We start from the raw sequence: 24,374 nt of genomic DNA, 5'->3' as shown, positions 1-24,374 counted from the left end.
AAACATATAAATATTTGGAGTTTACTCTATGTTTATAATTTGGTATCTAAAACACCAAAAAACGCATGATCCGCTACTGAGTTAAAATTTCTTTTGCAAAGCGATTATTTAAAAAAGTGTATAAATCCAAAAAAGGAACGCTTTTTATTTTGTTTTCAATGGAATATATCTCATGCCCACCCAAAGTATTGATATCTTTTGAAACATCTTGAGTACCATTTAGGTCAACCTAAAACCTCTAAATTGAAGCAGTGTGCAGCTATAACTGATAACCATTTATTTCTACTAAAATAATTTCAGAAAAATATGAAGTTCAATATGTAATAATATATTATTCAGAAATATGAGTTTTTGAGATTTAAACTTTTTTAGCCTAATAAAATATTATATTTAGAAAATAACATACCGAGTAAGAAAAGAAAGTAACTTAGTTAAAAAAACCCTATAAATGATTTAGAAGTAAAAATTAAGGGGACAATTTAAATAGCACACCCTGTACAAAATTATTATTTTGTCATTTCGCTACCAAAGTCATGGAGTTTTTTTGTATAAATAGTTAAAAAATCTGAATTAGAGGTAAATTAATATTTGGTGGGGTAACCTTTTGAGTCAATAACTGCTTGACAACGACAGCTCATTGACAAGATCAATTTTTGGCATCATTTAGACGTAATGGCGTCCCAAGCAGCCTTTATTTCAATCCAAATTTGGTCTAAATTTCGTCGCATGAAAATTATAGGGTTCTAACTGACATTTTGGAAAAAAATGAGTTGTAAACATAATCATGATGGTGTAGACAATATCTATCATCTGTTAAAACCCTTTATAAAAATCTCCAGACTTGAACAAGTTTTTGATAAAAGTTCCGATTGCAACGCAGGGTTTTGTAGCAATCGTTCAGAATTATAAAGTTCCTCAGAAATTGTTTGTGCTAGAAGGTTCTATTGGCATAAACAACCAATTTATTTCAAGTTTTAAATAAAAGATGGCTGCTCGCAAAAATAAGAAATTATCTTTGCAAGATGTTTTAAATGCAATTAATGAAGACTTTAATCAGAATATTTCATCCAATATAAATGATGATTTAAATGATGAAAATTGCAATAGTGAAGAGTCAAATAAGTAAAGTTTTTATAAATTTAATTTAATTACAACGTTTACTTATAAACAAATAGAGATCGAATTTAGACCACAAATGCTTAAATTTGAATAATCTTATAATTTTTTACCGAATAAAGTACAAATTTATTTTTTTTTGTAATGTTTTTAAGTTTTATTTTTTTTCTATATTCATTAACTGTATGTCATTCTGTTATATAGTAGAGGTATTTCGTTCAACACCGTTGTTTGTTCTCTGGAATCTTCTTTGTCTCCACAGCATCCAGATAATCAAACGGAAAAAGCAAGGTAAGTTAAAATAAAAAGAATCATTAAGAGTACACCTTTCCCATAACAATTTTATCTGATGTATTACTATATTGGTATTTTTATATTGTGTTTTTGTCATTTATGTGTAATTTATAACTTAATACTCAAGATTATTGCCAAAACTATGTTTTCTTGATTGCAAAGGTTACTTTTTATAATCTCAATGTTTATTTAATTTTCAAAATTTTGTCTTTTCTACATTATAATATCTTTTATAGGTTTGGTAAAGATGGTCTTCTTGTAACAAGTAGTAAAAAAACAAATAAAAAGAGATCGAGACAACCAGAAAAATGGAAAATGAATAAACGTAAGAAATTATGCCAGTCTGGAGAGTCTTATGTTAGCAGTACTAAAAATATAATTTCATCAAAAAAGATTTTAAAAACATGTAAAGAAAACTGCAAGTATAAATGCAACGCTAAACTTACCTTTTAGCAGAGAATTTTTATTAAACAGTCATACTACAATATGGACAAAGATAGGCAAAACTTTTTCATTTTAAGTTATACAAGACGTAATATAACAGCTCGTCAGACTAAAGAAGGTTTTTCAAGAAGACATTATTCCTTTCAAGATTTTTTTGTTGTAGCAAATGAAGAAATCAGAGTTTTCAAAACTTTTTGGATACAAACACCATGTATTAGTCAAAAAATTATTTACAATGTGCATGAAAAGAAGGATCCGTTGACTGGTACGCCAAAAGCAGATTTGAGGGGTAAGCATACTAAAAGAGTGGTTACAGATGAAATAAAAAATAAATTAATTCACTTCACAAGTTCATTTCCAACAGTTGATATTCACTATTGCAGGTCTTCAAGCACCCGACAGTACTTACCCTCAAATTTGAATTTAAAAAAGATGTATCAGCTGTACATCGAAACGAATAGTGAGGAAGAAGCAAAAAAAGTTAAAGAGTCTTACTTTAGATTTATATTTAATACTCAGTTTAATTTAAGTTTCCATAAACCAAAAAAGGACAGGTGTAATGCTTGTGAAGCCTATAAAGTAGCAAAAGAAAATAATAAACTTGATAACACTATGGAAGAGGTACAGCAAGTTCATTTGCAGGAAAAAATAGCAATGCGTGAAGAAAAAACATATGGCCATAACAATGAGCTGGTTGATTTAGTAGTAATTAGTTTTGATCTTCAAAATGTTGTTCAGTGTCTGAAAGCTGAAATAAGTAGCTTTTTCTACAAAAGAAAACTAAACGTTTACAATCTGACAGCACCTGCTAAATCTAACAAAACTATTAAGAGGTACTGTGTTGTTTGGCCAGAAGTAACTTCACGAAGAACAGGTAATGATCTTGCAAGCGGACTTATTAAAATTTTTGATGATGTTGCAAAAACATTTCCTGAAGCTAAACATTACATTACTTGGAGTGATAGTTGTGTTCCTCAAAACCGCAACTCAATTATGACAACTGCCATGATTAATTTTCTGACTCAGCACCGACTAGTTGAAGATATTACAATGAAGTACAGTGTACCAGGTCATTCTGCAGTTCAGGATGTTGATAACATGCACAGTCAAATTGAAAAAACACTGCAGTCTTCTGAATTTTACTCACCAATTTCATTAATGAGACTTTTACTTACAGTAAACAGGAAAAAACCATTCACAATTATTCAAATGCAGTCAGAGGATTTTAAAGATTTTCAAAATGTTGTAAACAAATTTTTATTTTAAAAAGTGCCATTTTCAAATATAACATCACTCCAAATTAAATGTGCACCTCTTGTTAGGTATAAAGTTTCTTATTCAAATAAAATGTTTCATACAACCAATGTAAAGCCACCTGAGAAATATACTAGAAAAAAAGATAAAGAAGTTAAAAAGAATATTATGTTTACTTTGCCTAAACCAGGTATTCTTTTCAAGTTTAATCAAAGTGCCATTACAGAAAAAAAAAAAGAATGATTTGAAAGACATGCTAAAATTTATAAGGAATATATGAAAATGTTATAAAAATTTGTTAAAATATTTAAATACCTAAACTTTATTTTTTCAGATATTCTTATTTTTTCTTATTATTAATAAAATAGTCAATGTTTTAGTTTTTTAATGTTGTCTCTTGCTTTATGTTTTTTCTTAAATATGGCCTATATCCCACAAATATTTCTTGTAGAACCTTTTAATTCTAACAAAAAATACGTCACTATTGTAGAAAACGTTCTAACTGAAATCGAAAACATTGCTTAGTTTACAAAATATTTCATCTAATTCCTTTTTAACTTAGTTATAGCATTAGAGAAAGTATACAATCATTTTGGACAAAAATTTGTCCGAAATTCTATTAACGTTTCCATGGGAAGAGGATACTAAAGTTTAAAGTCGATTTTCTCTAAACTAAAAAAACATCACATAGAACCCTATAATTCTCATAATTGTTGCAGTTGACCAGTATAGGTTTCTATCAATTTCCTCCCACAAATTTTCTACCGGACTTAGGCCTGGTGACTTTGGGTGCCCCTCCAAAATATCAATCTTGTTAGCGTTAAACCACATTTAACGCATTTGGTGGTGTGCTGAGGGTCGCTGTCGTGTTGGAATTTCCAAACCAAAAGAAGATTTTCCTCGGCATATAGCAAAATGATAGTTTCTAGTATTTCTTTTTACACGTGTTGATCAATCGTCCCTTAAATTCTCTACAACGGGCCCACACAACTCCATGAAAAACTGCCCCAAACTATCACATTGCCACCACCATGGTTTACGGTCTTAAGAGTATACCGAAGGCTGAGTTCTTGGTTTTGGGAACGATGAACATATTGTTTTCCGTCGGATCCTAAGCGATTAAATCTAGACTCGTCAGCCCAAAGCACATTTCGCCAAAAACGTTAATCCTTGTGTACGTGCTGTTTTGCAAACTTCAAACGGCTGACAAAATTACGTTTTTTATTTTCGCGACTTTTAACAGTGCTGGCAGATAGATCAAGTTTTAAATTTTGAGCAAATTATTATTTAATTTTTGGTGCGCTAACAAAGGATTCAGCGAAGCGATACGGTCTATGGCTGCGTTTCCTCTGTTGGTTGTCTTTCGTTCGCGAGGCTTTCATTTTTTGTTTCTTAATGAAGCAGTATCGTTAAATTAATTAACAGCATTGATAAACTTCTTGCGAGAACAAACCAATCTTAGAGCTATTTCAGAATTGTTCTACACTAGATCTCGAAATGCTTGTACTTGTCCTCGAAAGTTCATAGATAATGAATTTTTTTTTTTTTTTTTGCTAAATGAATTACAAGAATATCCTTTTAATATTGAATAGAATGATTATCTTTTGATGTAATAAAAGAATTTAAATTTTTTTAAAAGTAAAAACGTTGCTGATGTTATAAAAAATAACAGCAATTGATATAAATACAAAAAAATTGGTATCAAAAAGTAAAACCGGTCATGAAAGTGTGCTATTTATGTTGTTGGCACTGTATATATAAATTATTTATTTATAAAAACTTTATACAACCAAATGAGTCTAAAAGGAACCTCTGAGGTGTGTGTTTTTACCCCTCAGCTAATAGTTCATGTAGCATTTATAACTTTGTACTACTTTTCTGAAAAACTAATGCATAGAAAACTTTTATCTTAAAAAGAAACTCTACTGCCTACTACGCACTTGTGTTATTAACCTTCAATGCACACTTCTAGCACGCAGTTGTGTTATTAACCTTCTAGCACACAGCATTGGGTAGTTAAGAAATAAAAGTTACATAAATTATATGACGAATGCTAATTACTTGGAATTTGAGATTTCTTCACAAGCAAACAAATACTTTTTCTTTACTACAATTAAATAAACTGAAATTAAAATTTCTATTTAGTTTTACTGAGAATTTTTATTTTGTTTTACTATATTTATTCGAAAAAACGAAAAACAGAAAGCTAATATACAACAAGTTATTGTAAAAATGTGTTTTGTTAAATAAAAAATATTTGTTTTTGAAATTTACGTAAATACATAATATTCCGTTATTTATATGAAAATAATCTTATATAAAACAAAAAAAAAAGCAATTTTATTTGAAAGTTATATAATAATCAATATTTGAGCTTAATATATAAAACTTGATTATCATTGCTTTCTTAATTTTCATAACTGTTTGTTGACTCTGCAGCCATCTTGAGATTTTTTAAAACTTCGTCTTCGAATTAGAGCACTTTCTGTTGATTTTTAGGTATATGTTTTCATATTTTTCTGAATCAGCATAAAATTCTATATCATAACCAATCATAAAAAAGGGAGGATAGAAACTGCAGTAGTACTAGAGAGGTTTTATAAAAACCGTTTCGCGACTTGAAGTGCTTACTTGTTATGTAAAGTAGGAAATCTATTTTTTTTGTATTATGTTTAGTAAATAAGTAATGTGTTGTATTCAACTACAAAGAACGATGTATATTCACAGGAGTATTAATAAAAAATCCACCAACCAAAGATGCATCCGAAAGTGATATCCAAAAAGCCGTTGCTCACTATTTGGCAGGAGCTTCTGATCGCAACGGTGACAGAAAGCAGTCATAAAAAAGTCGGCTGATATGAATAGTTTTAAACATTTTTAAATACCAATTGTTGGGAGTGTTGTTACTCTAACTGTAACCCTTTATAAAATATGTACATAGGTTAACTTTACATTTTAGTTCTAAATATTTCTTAAAAGAATTTTGATGATGACACAAACAGTTTATTAATAATAAAAAGTTTATAGGAAGCCCCTTATAAAACATATCTTTCTGATTTTTTTATATAATAATTTTCATTATATATTGTAATTATATTATATATATTACAAAAGTTAAGTCAAAATTAGTTTATTATTTTTCTTAATGAGTTCTTTTTTATAGGATTTATAAATAACATTTGTTCGTTGAATTTGGCTTTATTTTGATGAGGCAAAGCAATTTATATTTACTTTGTTTTTAATTTACAAATCAAGAAAAAAAAAGAGCGTGTTAACAGTATGTTCTCTATTCTTTTAATCAGGATTATTTAAAGATTAAAACTTGAAGTTGGAAGATTTTAATAATCTAATTAAAATAAATTTGAAGTCTAAAACTTTATTTCGATTTTCGATTGATGTGAGTATACTATATATAACTGATGAAGAGGAGCTTTATAGTACTAGCGATTACTGTTTGTGGCCCGTCACTGACTCTGCTCTGGTGAATCTGTGGAGCTGCAATGGACTTTTAAGAGTCTGCAATGGCCAGCCAGCACCGGACCATATTAAGGTTGATGTGCATGGCGGTACTGCGCCAGGTTTGTTAAGCCAGGCTTAGTTATGCTTTGCAGCCAGAACCGGACCGTTTTCGGGCCACATGAACATTGTTACTTGGGAAGAAGTATTGTTTCCTTAAAGTAAGACTTAACAACACTGTGAAGAGGGAAAACGAAAAGAAATCTATACGTAATCTAAAGCTTTACTCGACTCAAATATATAACGTTTATTTTGGAGAATAGTGCGAGACAGCCATAATGCGCGATGGATATCCATGTAGAGTCGTATGAAAAAAAAATATCAATAACACCATTAACTGTTTTTACAAAAGCGACTGTTTTTACAAAAACGACCAAAAATTCGATTGTAAATATACCAATAAAATGATAATATTTTAACTAGTATGGTTTGCAAAAAATTCTTTTATATGATTTTTATAATGAACTTGAGACAAACGCTATTGAGATAAAATTAGCGAACTATGACCCAGTTATTGAAACAATAAAATACTTAACAAACTTGATCATAAAATCCTTAGCCTATGCTTGAACAGCACCTAAGTCAAGAAATCAGCATAGGGGAGAACCTTAATGAATGGGACGATTATTGAATGGGACAAACTCAGATTCTTATACAAGCATCGATGTAAGGATATTCAAATTCTTGTAACAAAGAGTGATAAAAACAAGAACTGAACTGACCAACTCATCCATTCTATTGCTCTATGACCGTAATGACAATGGATGTTATTGTGTTTTCGAATGTAAAAAGTAATTTTTAAAAACGGTTTTTTTTTTCTGATTTTGCAGCAATTTTTGAAGTTATGGAAAATAAAATTCCACGCTGAAATAAATAACAGTCTCTAGTACTACAGTGAGTAAAACACTCAAGCTTAATTAATGGTGTTTTTGGTGTGACTAATCATTTTTGGATAAAGTGATGCGCATATTGAATGGGACAAAATACTACCTATTGAATGAATTTAAAAAAGTATTATTTACAGCTCAGCAGAGGGATGCTGCAGTCCCTTACTTTAATCCCCATGGGTAATGGGTATTATTTACACACTTTTATACTGCAATATTTTACTTAAATAAAAATAACTAAATATAATATTATAAAATGAGAAAGTTCTGCTTTGATTGAAATTTAATTAGAACTAAAATGTTTAAAGTTAAAAATATTTTTTGTGTGGTCTTTATGCATGTATCTATATATTTAACTACATTTACAATTAATAAAATAGTTTGAAAAATGATTGAACTAAATATGTTAATTTTTAATTCTTTTCAGTGTCTCAAAAAATTATCCGACCAAACAAGTTTTTCCCAAAAAAAAAATGTTTACGCTCTAAATTATACTAAAAACAATGAATAGCGATACTTACTTTGTCTGTCATTTTAATTCTATTGGGAATAGTATATTATTTAACGTTCATATTTTTTGATTCATGCTTCAGTTGGTTTATTATTTGTCCTAGGAGAAACTTAGTATTGAATAGGCTTGTAAAAAAATTATCCGACCAAGCGATATTTAGGTAAGTTTAATTAATTTTATGTGAAATTTGTTGAAATATTTTAGCAAGTTTTTATACAATTAATGAAACTGCATAACAAAAAACTGTTTTTTTGTAGTAAAAAAAAAAAATTATGTATAAAAAAAAGGTTTCATGTTTTTTTAAGTAAAATGGTGGGAGGTAAACGTCACTGGACTGTTTCTCAGAGAAATTTAGCTGTTGATCTAATCAATCAGGGTAAAACCTATCGTCAGGTGCAGCAAGAGACTGGAATTTCTCATAATACAGTATCCAACATAATGAAGAAGTATAATTTGATCGGAACAACAGCCACAAAAGAAAAGCAGGGTCGCAAAAAGAAGACTTCTAAGAGTTTTGATAGAAACTTAATTATACAAGTCAAGAAAAATCACTTCATTTCTGCTCGAAAACTGGCTGAGCAAGCTGAAGAGAATTATGGAATCAAGTTATCCCATCAGACAATCAGGAATCGTATCCGAGACCAGGGATTTCAAGGACGACTTGTGTGTAATAAACCTTATTTGAGTAAGAAACACATGAAAGGAAGATTGGAGTTTGCTAAGAAGTTCAAAAACATGCCGTTAAGTTTCTGGAAAAAGATCCTGTGGAGCGACGAATCGAAATTCAACTTAAAGTCATCTGATGGAGCCCAAAAAGCTTGGAGAAAAGCCGGAGAAGCCTACAAATTAAGCTGCGTGAGAGGAACTGTTAAGTATGGCGGCGGTAACGTGATGGTATGGGGTTCAATGGCTTGGAAGGGTGTCGGAAAACTCCACTTTATAGATACTACAATGGATCAGGTGCAATACAGAAACATATTAAAGCAAAATTTGAAGTCATTTGCTCGAAAACTTCGGCTAGGATCTGATTTTACATTTCAGTAAGATAACGATCCCAAGCATAGTGCCACTAAAACCAAGGAGTGGTTTGCTGAAAATAATGTTGAGGTCTTGGAATGGCCCGCACAATCACCGGACCTTAATCCCATTGAACATTTGTGGGAAATTTTAGACCGAAAAATCGGAGATCGGTCATTTTCCAAAAAAGATAACCTCAAAGTGGCAATTGAAGAAGCCTGCGAAAAGATTCAACCAGAAGAAACAAAATCTTTAGTCGAATCAATGCCTAGACCTCTAGAAGCTGTAATCCAAGCAAAGGGAGGCCCAACAAAGTATTAAAATAATTGTTTTGTTATATAATAATTTGTTATGAAACAAATAATGTGTTTGGTCGAATATTTTTTTGACGATAAAAAAACGACCTAAGCTCCTTTATTTTAAGACTGAACCCCTTGTGATTCATATTTTACATTAAAATAAATAAAATCTATTTAAAAACATGTTCTTTTATTTCATTAATTTTGAGTTTACCAAAAAAGTCTAAATTTATGAAAATACAGCACTTTTTTTAGGAAAAATATTTTAAAAAATGTTTGGTCGGATAATTTTTTGAGACACTGTATGTGTGTCCCATTCAATGAGACATACTTAATGAATGGGACAAATGTCATGCTCCAATAAAACTCTCTTTTTTCCAATAGCCAAATGCAAATCCAATTATTTTGTTTTACTATATCATTGAGCAAGAGTCGGTGGTTATCAAACATAATTAAATATATATATTAAACAATTTTATCTACGTTTAAAAAGCATTTTGCAAAAACTGTCCCATTCATTGAGGTTTTCCCCTACACAGAAAAAGAACGGTTGAGAAATTGTACAGAATTTCAATGAGAAAATCTTTTGAAAAATTGAGAACATTTTTTGAAAAGATTTTATGAGAGAATTGATGGGAGAAGTTTAGGGAAATATGAAAAATCTTTGAAAAAAAAAAATTAGAAAAGAAGTAAAAGACTTTAAAGGGAGAGTTGTATTAGTATAGATGAACAATTTGTCCATGATTCCAAAGGTGTGAAGAGATTATTTTTGAGTGACTTTTGATAGTATACTATTATTTGTATTGGTTAATATTAAAAGAATACATAAAATAAAAATTTGAGAGAATTTATTAAATGTAACGAGAAAGATTATTTTCAGTCATTTCATTTATATTTCAATTGAGGAATTATAATATTGTTATTAGTTATACTATGATTTTGTTGTTAAGCTTTACGTAAGTCTAAAGCGTTTGAAGTTTAGGAGCCTACCGTTACACGAACCATACAAGAAACGACACCTACACAACACTGAAGATAACCTAATAAACCAATCATAAACACCAAAACGCCTAAATATAACTGAACAAAACCAACCCATTCCCTAAAGACTTAACAATATCTCGGCACTTACATGATCTACACCTTCACATCATCTTCGCGCGAAACACAACACCCGCTTTCGCAAAGTCACTACCCTTACAATTCTGTTACTTTTTGATAAACCAGCTACATCTTGATATTATTTAGAATAATCTTAATTTAAATGTTAATAATGTTAACAGCAGTTTTTCTTTGTCAATGAGTGTCTGTCCAATAGGGATATGACTTTTTTGCAACCTACTAGGCCTGTATCGTAATTCAATGAACTTTTATGTAAAAAGAACGAATAGATGTTTCATTTTGACATATTTTGAAAAAAGGTCACCCCAAAACCAAAAAATCGAATTTTCAATAGGTACACTTTTGTACAGTAAATGAATATTAAAGGCTGAAGATGTTGTAAGAGTCATACTCCTGTTGTTATTTTATTTATTTATGCAACATGTACTGTGATATAACAAAAAACATTATGTGATATATAATTATACATGTATTACAAAATTAACAGTATCAAAGCGTCTAGTACAACAATATACATAACTGTCTGTGTCTATAGGCCTACTGTGTTTAGTACAGGGGTCACATGATGCTCACGTCTCATAAAGAGTCTAGCGCTTATTACTTAGAATGAATCGAAGTTGCAGTTTGTCTTTCTTTCTGCAGGAAGCATACAGGTCTTGCATCACCTTGATTGCACGTTCAGCTATCTGATTACTTCGTGGTATGTCGATGACGGATGGCTCTTTCTTCCAGTGATTTTTGAATGACTGCAATGCCTTTTTGTAAGGCTTCAATACATCAGATAAATTCTTGAAGTCATTGTCATTGTACTTTTGACTACTAAACCAATGTTCTGCCCACTCATATGAAATGAACCTGCAAACCTTCTCCAAATTCTTCCTCGCTTCAGGCATAAGAATGAACGCCAGAATGGCGAGAATGGCTCTTGAGTTCCATCTGGCATTGCTCATATTAGGAATGTTCTGAAAGTGAATCAGAGGGAAGTTTCTTTGTTCTTCATAGAACCTAAACACTCTTGTTAAATGGTACAAAAACTTTATATCGTCTCTCCACCCTGATTTATCAAGAATTTCTACAGTTCCATTCACAAACTTATCCTTCAGTTCATCATACTTATTCAACAGTTCAGACACAAATGGGTATTCAATGTTTGGAGATTTGGTATCACCCCCAAGTTCTTCGTCCATCACCAGACGGAGAATCCTGTCTAGTACGTGATGCTGACAACCGATAAATTGTGGTATTGTGACACCCTTTAATTTAAACATACGTTGCAACTTCACAACAACTCCATTTCTCTTCCCAGTATTGACGTTTGTTGTATCAGTAATGATCATCTTAATTGAATTCCACAAATTGTATTCATCAATAAGTTTGGCAATTTTTTCAGCAACAGTTTCAGCTTTGCCATCTTTTAAACGCAGTGCATCAAGTTTCACGTCAGTTCTTTCATTCTGAAGTACAACTACCTGATATTCCTTATCATCTATTCGTTTGCCGTCAAAGTGTAAGGACCACTGTTCCATTTTAAGTTGTTGTATCATTTCTTTTTTTAATTTACCTGCCTCTTTGAATGTGGACTTGTAAATTGCTGATTGACTTGGAGTTGGAATATCAATACCTTGTTGTGATAATACATTGCATATTTTAGCAGCTTTCTTTGTGGAAACTCCACTTGATGTAACCATACTTACAGCAAATTTACTTTTGTAGTGCTTTCTAGTTTTTTTCTGAGTGTCCTCATCATCGTCTTTATCACCGTCGTCGTCTTCATCATCTTCACTCTTACTTTTGCAGTTTTCAGATTCAGTACCACTGTCTGTGGTAGACAGGACTTGTGATGTGGAAGGTATTGCTGTTCCAGACTGGACTTTCCTTCTCTTGGAAGGGTGAATGGTTTCTTTACTTGCCACTTGTCCTGTTGAGTACCCCACCTGTCCTTTACTTTCTTTTTGTAGGTGGTATAGACGTTTATCTTCCGAGGATAACCACTGGCCATTCACTTTCGTGATGTCAAATAATGCATTGAGAACATCATATTTTCCACGCTTGACACATTCATCATAGACCTTCAGCACCTTCATAAGCTTTGCTCTTATCACTTGATCAGACACATGTGGAAAATTCAGTTTATTGTCCCACAATTTGTAATTTCCTTAGAAATTTGGTCTATTCGTTCTTTTCTTCCTTTAACATATGCTCCGAGAAACTGGTATCTTCCTACGATCTGCAATTGAAGTGGTATTCTGGATTTTTCATCGAGTGAATGTTCTTCTACAGCCACGCTTCCTCTTCTTCTGTGTGACTCTTGAAATCTCACCAAATTTTTAGTCCAAGTCTTCTTGTTCTTTGTTACTGTGGTATGACTTTTCTTGTGAGACATCATATAATATTGTTACGACTTTACGGATAGCTGAGCGTAAATATCCGTTTAATAAAGTCGTTTAATTAATAAAATACTTTAACTGTATAGTAATCCAATTATAGTTCGATAATCCAGTCAATGTTGATAACAGTTCAATAATCCAGTCCGTATCCTAACGATAATGCTACAACTACTTATACTTCGTACACTTACAGCGTCTTTAGTTCGCTACAGTAGTTCCTTATTAGCTCAGTTACACGCAGAGTACTTCATAGAACTATTCACATTATCAACACTGAGCTCACATTAGCAACACTGAGAATTAAGCTGAGAATTAAGCTTAAGATTAAAACATCGGTCAAAAATGAATGTATAAAAATGGTAAATCAAATTTTTATTTTGGGGGTGACCTTTTTTTGTTGCAGAAAGCTATTTGGGCCTTTTTTCATGATTTTAGGTAAAAGTTCATCGATTTATGATACAGGAAACATTTTATTTGAAAAAAAATTAAAAAGTCATATCCCTACTGTCCAACTGTATTTTGAAATAATTAAAATATTGATTTTATAGGAGAATGTCCAGAAAGTGTGAGAAGGAAAATAAAAAAGGTCGAGATTTTCCAAATGAAAACAAGAAACTTTTTGGTATACCCTGTTTAAAACTGGAGAGAGAATTAAGCTTTAAGATGCAATTTTTGAAAGCAGAGTTATGAAAAACATGCAAAAAATGAAATTAATGAATGAACGCACAGTAAACTGAATTCATGAACAAATAATTAATACAAATGACGCTAAAGAACTTAACGTAGTACAGGAAAATGAAAATGAGAATGATAAAAGTTATCAGGAAAGAATAAAGAAATCACGAAAATTTGAAATAGCAGTGCATGAGTTCTCTAAGAACTTCTGGATGACCCTAATGTTACTTTGCTATGCTAGACAGGACTGGGATACCAAGCAGAAAAGCAGTAGTTTTGACCCCTACAAACTTAAAGACAGAAAAAGTAAATGACGATATAACTAATCTTAATATGTTTACTTTTGCTCATATAACTACGGAAAGAAGTGAAAAAGGAATGTCGGTCTGTAATATTTCAGCATGTTGCGAATGATTTTTAACAGCTGAAATTTTTTTCACTATCATATTAAAAAAAAACAACTATTAACTTCAATTAATATGTTAAAGATAAAGAGAGCTTGTTAAACTTGATTACATTTAAATTTTGAACAAGTATAAGGATAAGTTGTTGACTAAAATTATTCTGTAATGATAAATAATAATAAAAAGCAAAATAATTATTTTGTAAATAAATTGATTCATTCTTTGAATACCTTTCTGGTTAAACGTTTCACTTTATAATATTAATAAGATTTTTACTTCCATTTGTTAAAATCATAATTGCTAAAGGGATTGGCAGACAGATAGAGGAGCGGCATTAGTTTGGTACTTAATCGATTTTTCATTTCGGTTTGAGATTTCGAAACTTTTATAAACTCTTCTATAACTTTTAAAGTTGCTGATAACTCTGAAACAACATCCTCTGGTTTTGAAAGCAGCGAATTTAACTTTTCTATAGCGGTATTTAAAAGCCTTTCCATTTCTTTATCATTTGACGCTCTTTCAAGTAAATTAAATGAAGGTACAAAATGATGCGATAATGTTTTACTTTCAAAAGCAGAAACTAATGTTATCAGCAACACATTTAAACACTCGCCAGCATTCTCCTTGCACCACCACGACTGCACAAACTTTTCGCTAACGTTGAGCATAACAGTTTTAAATAAATATGACGTTATAATTTTGATATCTTCGTTTAACAAAGGTTTAAGGTACTTGTAAAAGAGACTTTTAAAAATGAAATAGATGTAGTGCTGCCAAGGCGTCCATTGCTGAGTAATCTCTATCTCAGCAACTGAGAAGGATAGTCTCCAGTCAATAGCGCTATGATTAAGTTCTTTACAAACAACATGTATCCCGTTTGTAACGACTTTTTTAATGGTAGCCTGCTCGGGCCATTCTCTTTCTCTTTTAGGCCACTCTGCTGCAACTTCAGGCCAAAAATTGCATTTCAAGCAAAAGACTAGGTCGATTGACAACCTTGAGACATTTTTTGAATAATTAAACAAGTTATCAGGGCTGTGTTTAATATCTTCTGTTTCTTTCTGAGCAACAAATACAGTTTTCATAAAAAGTAATTCCTGCTGTAAGAACGCATCCAAACAAATGAGACATCGTAGGCTTTTTAAATCAGTTTCGAAGTCAAGCAATTTTTGTTCTGCTTTAACCGAATCCGGCTCATTAAGAAGTGTATTAAAAATTGATAAATGGCTTGCAAACTTTTCCTTTAAAGGAGTTCGTGCGTTTTCAGTTATTTCCCTTGTTTCAAACCCTACAAACTGTCTTAGGACATTGCCTATAGTTTCTTGACGATGATCAAATAAAATATCTGTCAATAATAAAGATTGTTTTGACCATTCAATTGCTAAACTTATTTGTACAACTTTTGGTTTACCTTCTAATCTTGAAGTAAGAAAATTGTCTTGAATCTGTTTAAGCTTTTGTACCATTTCGTTTGCTAGCAGTTCAAATCCAGCTGAGTCATTTAGTACTCCGTTAATAACATTACTTTCTAAATCTTGAGGATAGCTTTCAGAACCACTAGAGAACTTTATATTAAATGTTCCAGCAGCATCTTTGGGCTTCCATTCGGAAAGCTCTACTTCAGGTGTATTAGCTCCTATGCTTTTTAAAAAGTTAGGAGACTTACTGACACAATAGCTTGCCTCAGATTTTAGAAAATCACTACTAAGGTATGACTTAGAACTATTATCATAGCAGATCAAAAATTTCTGAAGGTCACCTATGCACCCTCTTACACGCTCATCTATTAACTTAGGGTCAATTTCAAACCCAATATGGACAAACATAGGATTGTTCTTATCGCACTGCTCCAGACACTCTGCTTTACTGATTTGTAAAACCTGATACATTAAGTCTACTTCTACCTCTTCTTTAGATCCTTCAAAAAACAGTCGTGCCAAGTTGGCACCTTCAACATTACTACCACTTGGTATACTTTTAACTTCAAGGCTTAGATAAGGATGCAGAAGTAATAGTTGTAGATTCAACTTTTTTAAACTCTGTGTTTCCTTTGTCTGGAAATGAATTTGATGCTGCATTTAGTCCCGTGCAAAGTGAAACTGTTATTAAGTTGGTGATTTTTCCCCATGCCAAGCGATGTTCTTGGAGTTTTTCAGGCGAAATGTGCCTTTGAAAAGATTGGATTATGGGATCCATTATTTAAAACTATGTATATTTCTAAACAGAGAGTTTTTGCCACAAGTTACTTACTAATTACATCACATAAAGCACATTAAAAGTAAATTATTTATTAACTATTATTATTTTATAATAACAATTACTTTCAGTGTCCAAGAAAATATCAATATATATTTAAGAAACCCAACAGTTTTTATTGCTCGTTTAAAAAATATATTGACACATTGTAAGCATCAGAATGAAGTATTTGAAATCATTGTAAGCATCAGAATAAAGTATTTGAAATCATTGTAAGCATCAGAATGAAGTATTTGAAATCATTAGGGAAAGTTTTTCTGTATATTAGAAGTTAAATTAAAATTTGAATTCTAATAAACAGAGAAAACTTCCCAATGATTAAACGAACTACCCTTTCAGTCATTATGAATATAATATAAAGTTTGTTTTTTGCAGCAAAATATAGCATCACAGTGGCTATAAGTTGATGAGAAAAAGGAGTTGGTTTTATATGCTTAAAGAGACAGTACAAATCAGTTTAGTTACAAATAAAGATATTATGAAAAAGCACTTGTTCTCAAACTCAATTGGTGATGTTGAAAAAATTTGGTTATGAAGACTTGAAGTTCAAAAGTAAAGAAAAGCAAAAGCAAAGTTATGAAGACTTGAAGTTCAAAAGTAAAGAAAAGCAGCCTGCATAAAAATATTGCAATTTCATACTTACTTACATTAAAATAATAAAAGTAATGAAGGTTAAAATCTTAACATTATTTTTTAGGATTTCTTTTATTGACATCAATGATTCTACTAGTTGTGATAGTAAATTACTCTTCCCAAGAAATTCAGGTTACTTTTTAAACAGTAATCAGCATGTTTGAAATAAATCAACAAAATTCTATTGCTGTTTGTGGGAAGTAAAGAACATAGCTGTGTACCTGAAACTATATTAAAAATAATTTTAAAATAGTTTCAGGTACACAGCTATGTTCTAAGGAAGGTCCAGCAACTTTCAGAAGCCTCCCAACAGCCAAGACTTGCTGGTAAAAAGAAGATGCTCTGAATGAAGAAAAAATCCCCAGTTTGAATTTTCTCAAATAAAAACTTTGTCCAGTTGACTAAAAATGCCTGAAACGACAGATTTAATGCATTCAGTCTTTCAAAGGTGCATCACACTCATACCACAAAGCAATAAGCATCAGTAATGACGCTTGGGTTTAAGGACTTTGACAGTTAGCAATGATGCTTGGGGTTACGGGCTCTAATGATAAGCGAGTTACTCCATGCTAGTTCCCACAAGGTCTTAAAATTGGTTAAGTAAGTACCTGGAAGTTCTGAAAACACTTGAGAAGCTATGGATTGGTACTATTTACAAAAATTTTGCCTATGTATGGCAAAAGAAATCAGTGACTTGACTCAAGGTCAAGAAAACGCTGCACTGCAGCAAAGAGAACTTCAAGATCTTCTTCTCCACTTCAATGTCGCCCCCAAATTCAACCGACCTGAGACACTTGGACTATGGGATCAAGAACTTTGTTGAGAATAGAGTTTGTGTTAAGTTTCACAGTATTACGGCCAACCTAAAAGCATCTGTGAAAAAGAAATAGATCCTGACTTCTGAAAAACTTGTCAAGAACAGTTGCGCGGCCATCCGGATAAAGCTTGAGAAGATAACCGAGAATGATGGCGACAATATTGAAGTTTAACGTTGCTTAGACAGCAAAAAAATATTCGAAATTTAAATAAAATTGCTCCCGTTTAAGAGAGTCTCAGTTTGGGTGCCGCACCCTGTAAGCTGAAAAATATTTCTATACCTAGATCAATATAAAAGCCTGGTTTTATTTTGTTAATGTAAAGCAAGAAAATCCTCTACAGAATCAATAATTTAATTGTCTGTAATGAAAGGTTCATAATGTAATGAAAGGTTTTTTAAACTGGATATTTTAAAACGAAGTGTCTTCGTAGAGCACAATGCGCTCTACGTAGCCATAAGCTGCTCAGAGCGCAATATTGTACACGCATGCGCAATTATTTTTATAACAGTGCGATTTATATTTCACAATAATGCTGGTTAGATTAGGGTAAGGGTTAGGGTTAGGTTAGATTAGGGTAAGGCGATTAGGGTAAGGGTTAGGGTTAGGGATAGAGATAGGGATAGGGATAGGGATAGGGATAGGGATAGGGATAGGGATAGGGATAGGGATAGGGATAGGGATAGGGATAGGGATAGGGATAGGGATAGGGATAGGGATAGGGATAGGGATAGGGATAGGGATAGGGATAGGGATAGGGATAGGGATAGGGATAGGGATAGGGATAGGGATAGGGATAGGGATAGGGATAGGGATAGGGATAGGGATAGGGATAGGGTTAACATCAACAAGGTTTAAAAAAATAGATAAAATAAAAGAAAAATTTAGCGCATGCGTACAAAGTATTGCGCTCCGAGTAGCATGTAGCTGCAAAGAGCGCATTGCGCTCTAAGTAGCAAAAATTTATAAAAAATAAAAAAAATTTATAAGCAACAGAACTTTTTTTCATTATGTTGTAAAATATAGATGATATAAAGTATACCATAAAACTGATGACTTTTTGATACATTTTAAAAAAATCAATTTTTACGTATTTTTATTTTTTAGGATAGCAACTATATTGTAGACTTTTTTTAGACCATGAACTACGAGCTTAAATTTATCTATGGTAAAACTAACTACTTTCCAGCAAGTGGTCAGAAATCCAAAAATTGGGAAAAAAAATCCCAAGTTGTAAGTTCATACAAACACTTCAAGGACTATCCAAATTTCAATCAAATTTTAATGCAATATTTTAGACTAAGGGGAGAGGTGGAAACGTTGGTTCGTTTTGACAAGAATTTAAAAAAAAAAAAAGGAATTTCAGAAAAAATTAGAAGTAAATAATTCTCGCTGTTTTTTAAATGCATTAGCAATATTTTAATATAATTTATGTTGAAAAATATTATTCGTTATGCATAAAACTTTTGAATTTTCTAAACATAGTTTTTTGTACCAATTCTCCATTACATGAAGAGAATTGGTACACAATACGTTTACATTATTACAGTAAAAAACTTCATTAAAAAAAATGTGTGATTTGAATAAAACATAAAACAGATTTAAAAAACAACAAAATATTTTATAACATTTTAAGAAACATAAAGATAATTTATCTAAATAACTAGTATTTAAGCAATTAAACTTGCAAAGCATTTGAAAATAAGAACCATATTGTAAAAAAAATATTTTATTACGCTACCACACTGTACCAAGTATATATGTAATCTACAGAACAGATATTAAAAATTCAGTACCAATGGTTTCTAATTTTATTGTACTAATCCTCACCCTTTACAAGTGAGTTCTTCAAAGTAAAGTATATTTTATGCCCGTAAAAAAAATTTTTAAATCTTTTTTTTTTTTTGAGTTTTAGATTTAAACTTATGTTTGAACAAATTAACCCATTAAAGTACACTCTAAAAAGTAAAGTATTTACCATACAAAGTTAAACGTGAAAAAAATCAACATAGCAGGAAAATAAACAAAAGGTAAATTATAGGTAACAAATGCTTAAAATCTAAAAATGTTTTCTGTGGAAGAAGTGATTTCAAACAATAATTAGTATCTGCATTCAAATGTTGAAATTGATTTAAAACGACTGATTATTTGCCTGTGTACCAATGCTCACCCTGTACCAACCCTTCCCTCCTCTCCGATATAACTTTGACTAACTGCTTATTAAGTTATACAAAAACTGTTTTTCCTGCATTTTAATATGCATGCAGCATTTAAAAATTGTTTTGATTAACCTAACTCTAAAGTAAATTTACCAGTTTAAAAAAACTATTATTAGTTTAATTTTAAGTAATATATATATACTTGTATGTACATAAAATCACGTATAAAATTATGTAAATTTTAAGGTTGCAACTTCAAAATTATATAACTTAAAGCTCGCTATTAGGTAAATACAGTAAATCGAAACTTATTAATCAAACAGCAAAACAGCTAACTGTAACGATCAAATAGAGAGAAGAGCTCAGCTGTGAGAAAAAAATTCGTTAAAAATATAAAACATTCTTACAAAAATATACCTATAACTTATATCAATACATCGTAAGTTTTAAAAAGAAACGTAAACGTAAAAGCGTATGATTAAACAAAACTGCTTCGTGAAGGAAGTTGGCAAGTGTGAAAATAATAAAAAAAAGATATAGATGTAATACCAATTCCTATGTCAGTCAACTAATAGTTCAGTTGGTACATTCAATGAATTTGTTTCAATTTACGCTGCTGCAAAAGCGGTTCAATTTTCTTAAGGTCTACATCCATTCTGGAATTCCTTTTTTACTTTTGATTGTTTTAGCCAATATGAGAAAAGTTTAGGCCGCAATTTTAAAGGTGTTATATTTTTTATTTGTTTTTATATATTTTATTTTATATATTTTAAAGGTGTTATATATATATATATATATATATATATATATATATATATATATATATATATATATATATATATATATAATGATAATAATAATAATAATAATAATAATAATAATAATAATAATAATAATAATAATAATAATAATAATAATAATAATAATAATAATATTAATAATAATGATAATAATAATGATGATAATAATAATAATAATGGGAACGTGATGTACCAGAAAAAGTTCAATCCACATACAATTTCATAACTCAAAGCTTCAATCTATGCACATTGAAGCAAGACACATGTAACTAATTATCATACGTTGACTCAATAGTTAACTCAAAATACACAATAGAATATCCATTTAAAATAGCAATTTATCATTCACAATTTAGTCATAAGTTTATTAAGTAAACATTAAAAATTAAATATGCAAACCAATGAAGTTAAAGCAAATATAAACCAGAGTAAAATGAAGTCATATTTGCAAACCAGTACAATTCTTGTAAATATTTGGGATATTCAATCAATTTTTTATTTAAAAAAAAAAAAATACGCATACGATAAAAATCAATCAATTGGAAAAAAATGCTTTCTCTTTCAGTTGTTTCGCTTTAAATGTATAAACTGCAACTGTATCTGATATCTATGACAAAGCAAAACAACTGAAATAGCTTTCTTTTAACAAACATTTACCAAAAATAAGATTAAGTCAAAGGAAATGTTAAATTCAAGTGTAATAAAAGATTAACTTGCGCAGTTCGTAAAGAAAAATGCTAATAACACTATTTTACCGCTAATATATTTTTTGCTCAAGCAAAGTAATTTTACCTAGACGGTTGCTTTTAATTGTCACTTAATAAAAGCAAGGATAAAAAAAGATACTCTAAAACATTTTAACAACAGAAATATCCACGTTAAACTACCTTACATGGATTCATATCTTAGAGTAATGTTTATAAAATATTTTGTGGTTTGAAAGGATTGAAATATTAGATTAGATTCTGCTATATTGAAGTTGGTACTACAACTATAAAAAGAAAAAAAAAAACAAGAACAAAACTGGTAATCTGAAAAAATTACGAAACAATGTTTCATAAAAGTATTGACAGTATTTCCTCACTATTTTATCACATTTTAAAAACTTGAGATTAAAAAAGTGTAAAGCAAAAATAAGGAAAAGCTAAAAAAAAAACGAAAGTTGAGTGAATCCTACAAAGTACTATTATTGATTTTAAATTGTTTCTTAAATATAAGCAAGAAGATTAAACAAATTAAGTCATTAATCAAACATGGGTAAAACAAGAGGCGGTGGCCATTTTGTAGAAAATACCTATCATAAATATAAATATTTCCTATGCGAAATAATATTTTTACAAAAGTATGAAGCATCAAAGATTTTGTTGGATTAGACTAACACTTGACAACTTACCTTCACTGCTGCAAATGACAAATAAACAAACTATAAACGAAGGCTCAAAAAATAGAAATGCTTGAGTTGCTATTTGGCTTTATAAACATCTGAAAAATCTCCCAAAGCCAGGCTTTGATTTCCATTTGCAATAGAGCCTGAAATTTCAGCAGCTTATTATTCAGATAATTAAAAAAAGTGTTTCTCGGTGTCAACCATCTAATTGTACCAAAGATATTAAAATTTGCCATTCTTGTTAGAACTTGCCTTATTCTACCCTTTTCATATTACGAAACTGAAAAAGAAAAAAGCTTTGTTCTCCCTATAAAGAAACTCTGTGTGACAAACAGGACATTGCGATTGGTCAACAGGATAGTGCGATTGGTCTAAATTTTAAAATGGAAAATCGTTTGATGTGGAACAGACAAATATTAAAAATTAAAAAATTCAAATAAATCAGCATTATTCTCGGAAATGCGATAAAAATAAAATTAAAAAAGAAACACGTGAGATTTCGGTGACCGATTTATAAAAGTTAGTAAGCAACAAAGCAGTTGTTATAAGCAATATATTGGATATATAGAAAACAAAAACAGCAGACGCCACCGTTCAAAACAAAGTATCACTGTAAAAATTCAAAAGTTTTAAAAGTGAAAGAGGAGCGGTTAGTAAAAGAAGTCAGATTATGAGGTTACAAAAGAGTAAGAAGTGTGAAAAAACAAGGATTTGTAAAAGGGGACATACGGGTGGGCATACTGGGTTATGGTAGTTTATTGTTCCATAAGTTTAGAAAAAAGACCTAGTGATAAAAGAAAGAAGATTAAGAATAGTTTAATTATATTTTCAAAGATGAAAATTATTGACTTTAAGAATATGTACCCAAACCTCCTAACGGACCTTTCGCATAAATCGGCAAAAGCGCAATGCATTATGGTAATTGTATTCATTTAAATCAAAACAAATGTTGAAAAGCCTAATAAATTCTAACAGTGGTGTTCAATTACGTGAAAACAGTGAGATTGCACTTAGAGAAAAACGGCTTTAGATGCCTGACAAGATTTCTGAAAAGAACTAGAATCAATTTTATTTTCTAAATTAGCAGTAAAAGAACTCATCATTAAAATAATATTTAACTCCAAATGCTTTAATCGGATTGTTTTGATTTAAATGAATACAACTACCACAATGCATTGCGCATTTGCCAATTTAAGGGAAAGGTCCACTGACCAACAACTAACACCTTATCCCATATCCTAATCTAACTTAATTAAACTTAATGAAAAGCCGAGTAAGGAAGAAGTATTGATAAAATACAAAATTCATTAAAAATTATAGAAAAACATTTCTAATATAACGAAAGAAAATAAATTATCAGAGATGGCAAATTTAATTATTGAATAAGACAATAAAAGCTTTGCCTACCAAGTGCATTCATCCAGTTTAATGGAGCCTAGAATTTCCGGTTCACAATGGCAACTAACTTAAATGACAAAATAAAGAACTTTCAAGTAAATGGAATAAAAAAAAATGGATGGGTTGGGCATAAGTGCAAAAAGCCTAAGTAAAGTTGTCACCCCACCCCCCACCCCCACCCCCAAATTAAAAAGTCAGCAAGAACCAATAATGGCATACACTTTAACCTTAAGGGAGCTTTTATTAACATCTTGAAAACCATTGCAGCACAAGCGAAAATTTTGGTCCACAAACTAGCACAAACGTTGTACAAACGTTGACACCAGTTTTGTTTAAATAAGTGGAGGGGGGAGGAGTCAACTACACGCTTTTGTGCGATAGTTGAAGTATTTTGCGCCACAGTTGTCCAAGGAAAGTTCCTTTGCTTTGGCATTTCAAAAAAAAAAACTTTTACACTTTATTTCTATTTGAAATGATTTTTGAATTGGAAAAAAGCAACGGGACTTTTTAGTTCCTACGAACAATCTGAAACTTCACTGGATTGCCATTCGTATAAGGGCTACATTGGGATCAACTTTTAGCCAACAGCTGAACTATTAGCATAAGAAAGAAATAAAAGATGAAAGTAAGGCTTTATCTAACTTTTTTTATTGAAATCTGTATAATATAAGTTATTCAGACGACAATTAAACTTGTATTAACTCATATATTCACTGAATATCATAGGACACACAAAAAGCACCCTCAATATCTAGCAATAACTAGCTTTTTAAAAAAAATGACGTAATTTATGCTTTACTTTGTAAAGCATTAAAGTATATAGTACAATATCTCTAATTCGAATTTACAGGAAAAATAAAAGTTCGAATCAGAGAGATTTTAAAATTACAGAAAGTTGACTCTTCTTAAGTGTATTTCACGGTGGCTTTACATTTAATCGAATTATGGAGGTTTTCGAATTATGGAGATTCGAATAAGAGAGATTGTGCTGTATTTTAAA

General features: G+C 30.7%; 1 protein-coding gene, 1 long non-coding RNA gene and 2 pseudogenes across 6 annotated transcripts; 1 reads left to right on the top strand and 3 right to left on the bottom strand.

Annotated features, from left to right (window-relative positions):
- The window catches only part of LOC149884326 (uncharacterized), a 395,582-nt pseudogene that overhangs the window by 103,966 nt on the left and 267,242 nt on the right, over positions 1-24,374 (bottom strand).
- LOC149884339 (uncharacterized) lies at positions 322-3,486 on the top strand. 3 transcript variants are annotated; one of them, XM_090098996.1, is made up of 3 exons: positions 322-1,122; positions 1,324-1,407; positions 1,647-3,486. In XM_090098996.1, exons 1-3 carry the CDS (start codon positions 986-988, stop codon positions 1,861-1,863), a joined length of 438 nt encoding a protein of 145 aa, XP_089955122.1. In that variant the 5' UTR covers positions 322-985; the 3' UTR covers positions 1,864-3,486. The 3 variants fall into 3 exon arrangements, with proteins under 3 accessions (XP_089955122.1, XP_089955121.1, XP_089955120.1); XM_090098995.1 differs by having other exon boundaries at positions 327-1,122; positions 1,321-1,407; XM_090098994.1 differs by lacking the exon at positions 322-1,122 and having other exon boundaries at positions 1,325-1,407.
- Positions 13,987-16,192, bottom strand: LOC149884338 (uncharacterized; annotated as a pseudogene). The gene has a single exon (XR_016455772.1). The product of XR_016455772.1 is annotated as an uncharacterized LOC149884338 (transcript).
- On the bottom strand, positions 20,774-23,445 carry LOC149884337 (uncharacterized). Of its 2 annotated transcripts, none has more exons than XR_016455773.1 (3): positions 23,384-23,445; positions 21,983-22,347; positions 20,774-21,196 (listed from the first exon to the last, which is right to left on the bottom strand). It is a non-coding gene; the product is annotated as an uncharacterized LOC149884337 (long non-coding RNA). The 2 variants fall into 2 exon arrangements; XR_016455774.1 differs by lacking the exon at positions 23,384-23,445 and adding an exon at positions 22,841-22,880.

This window comes from Hydra viridissima, unplaced genomic scaffold, assembly GCF_058129835.1.
Source record: "Hydra viridissima isolate aposymbiotic clone 2 unplaced genomic scaffold, HvirCarnegie_v1 scaffold_9, whole genome shotgun sequence".
NCBI lineage: Eukaryota > Metazoa > Cnidaria > Hydrozoa > Anthoathecata > Hydridae > Hydra > Hydra viridissima.
This window is presented reverse-complemented; position numbering and strand designations above follow the sequence as displayed.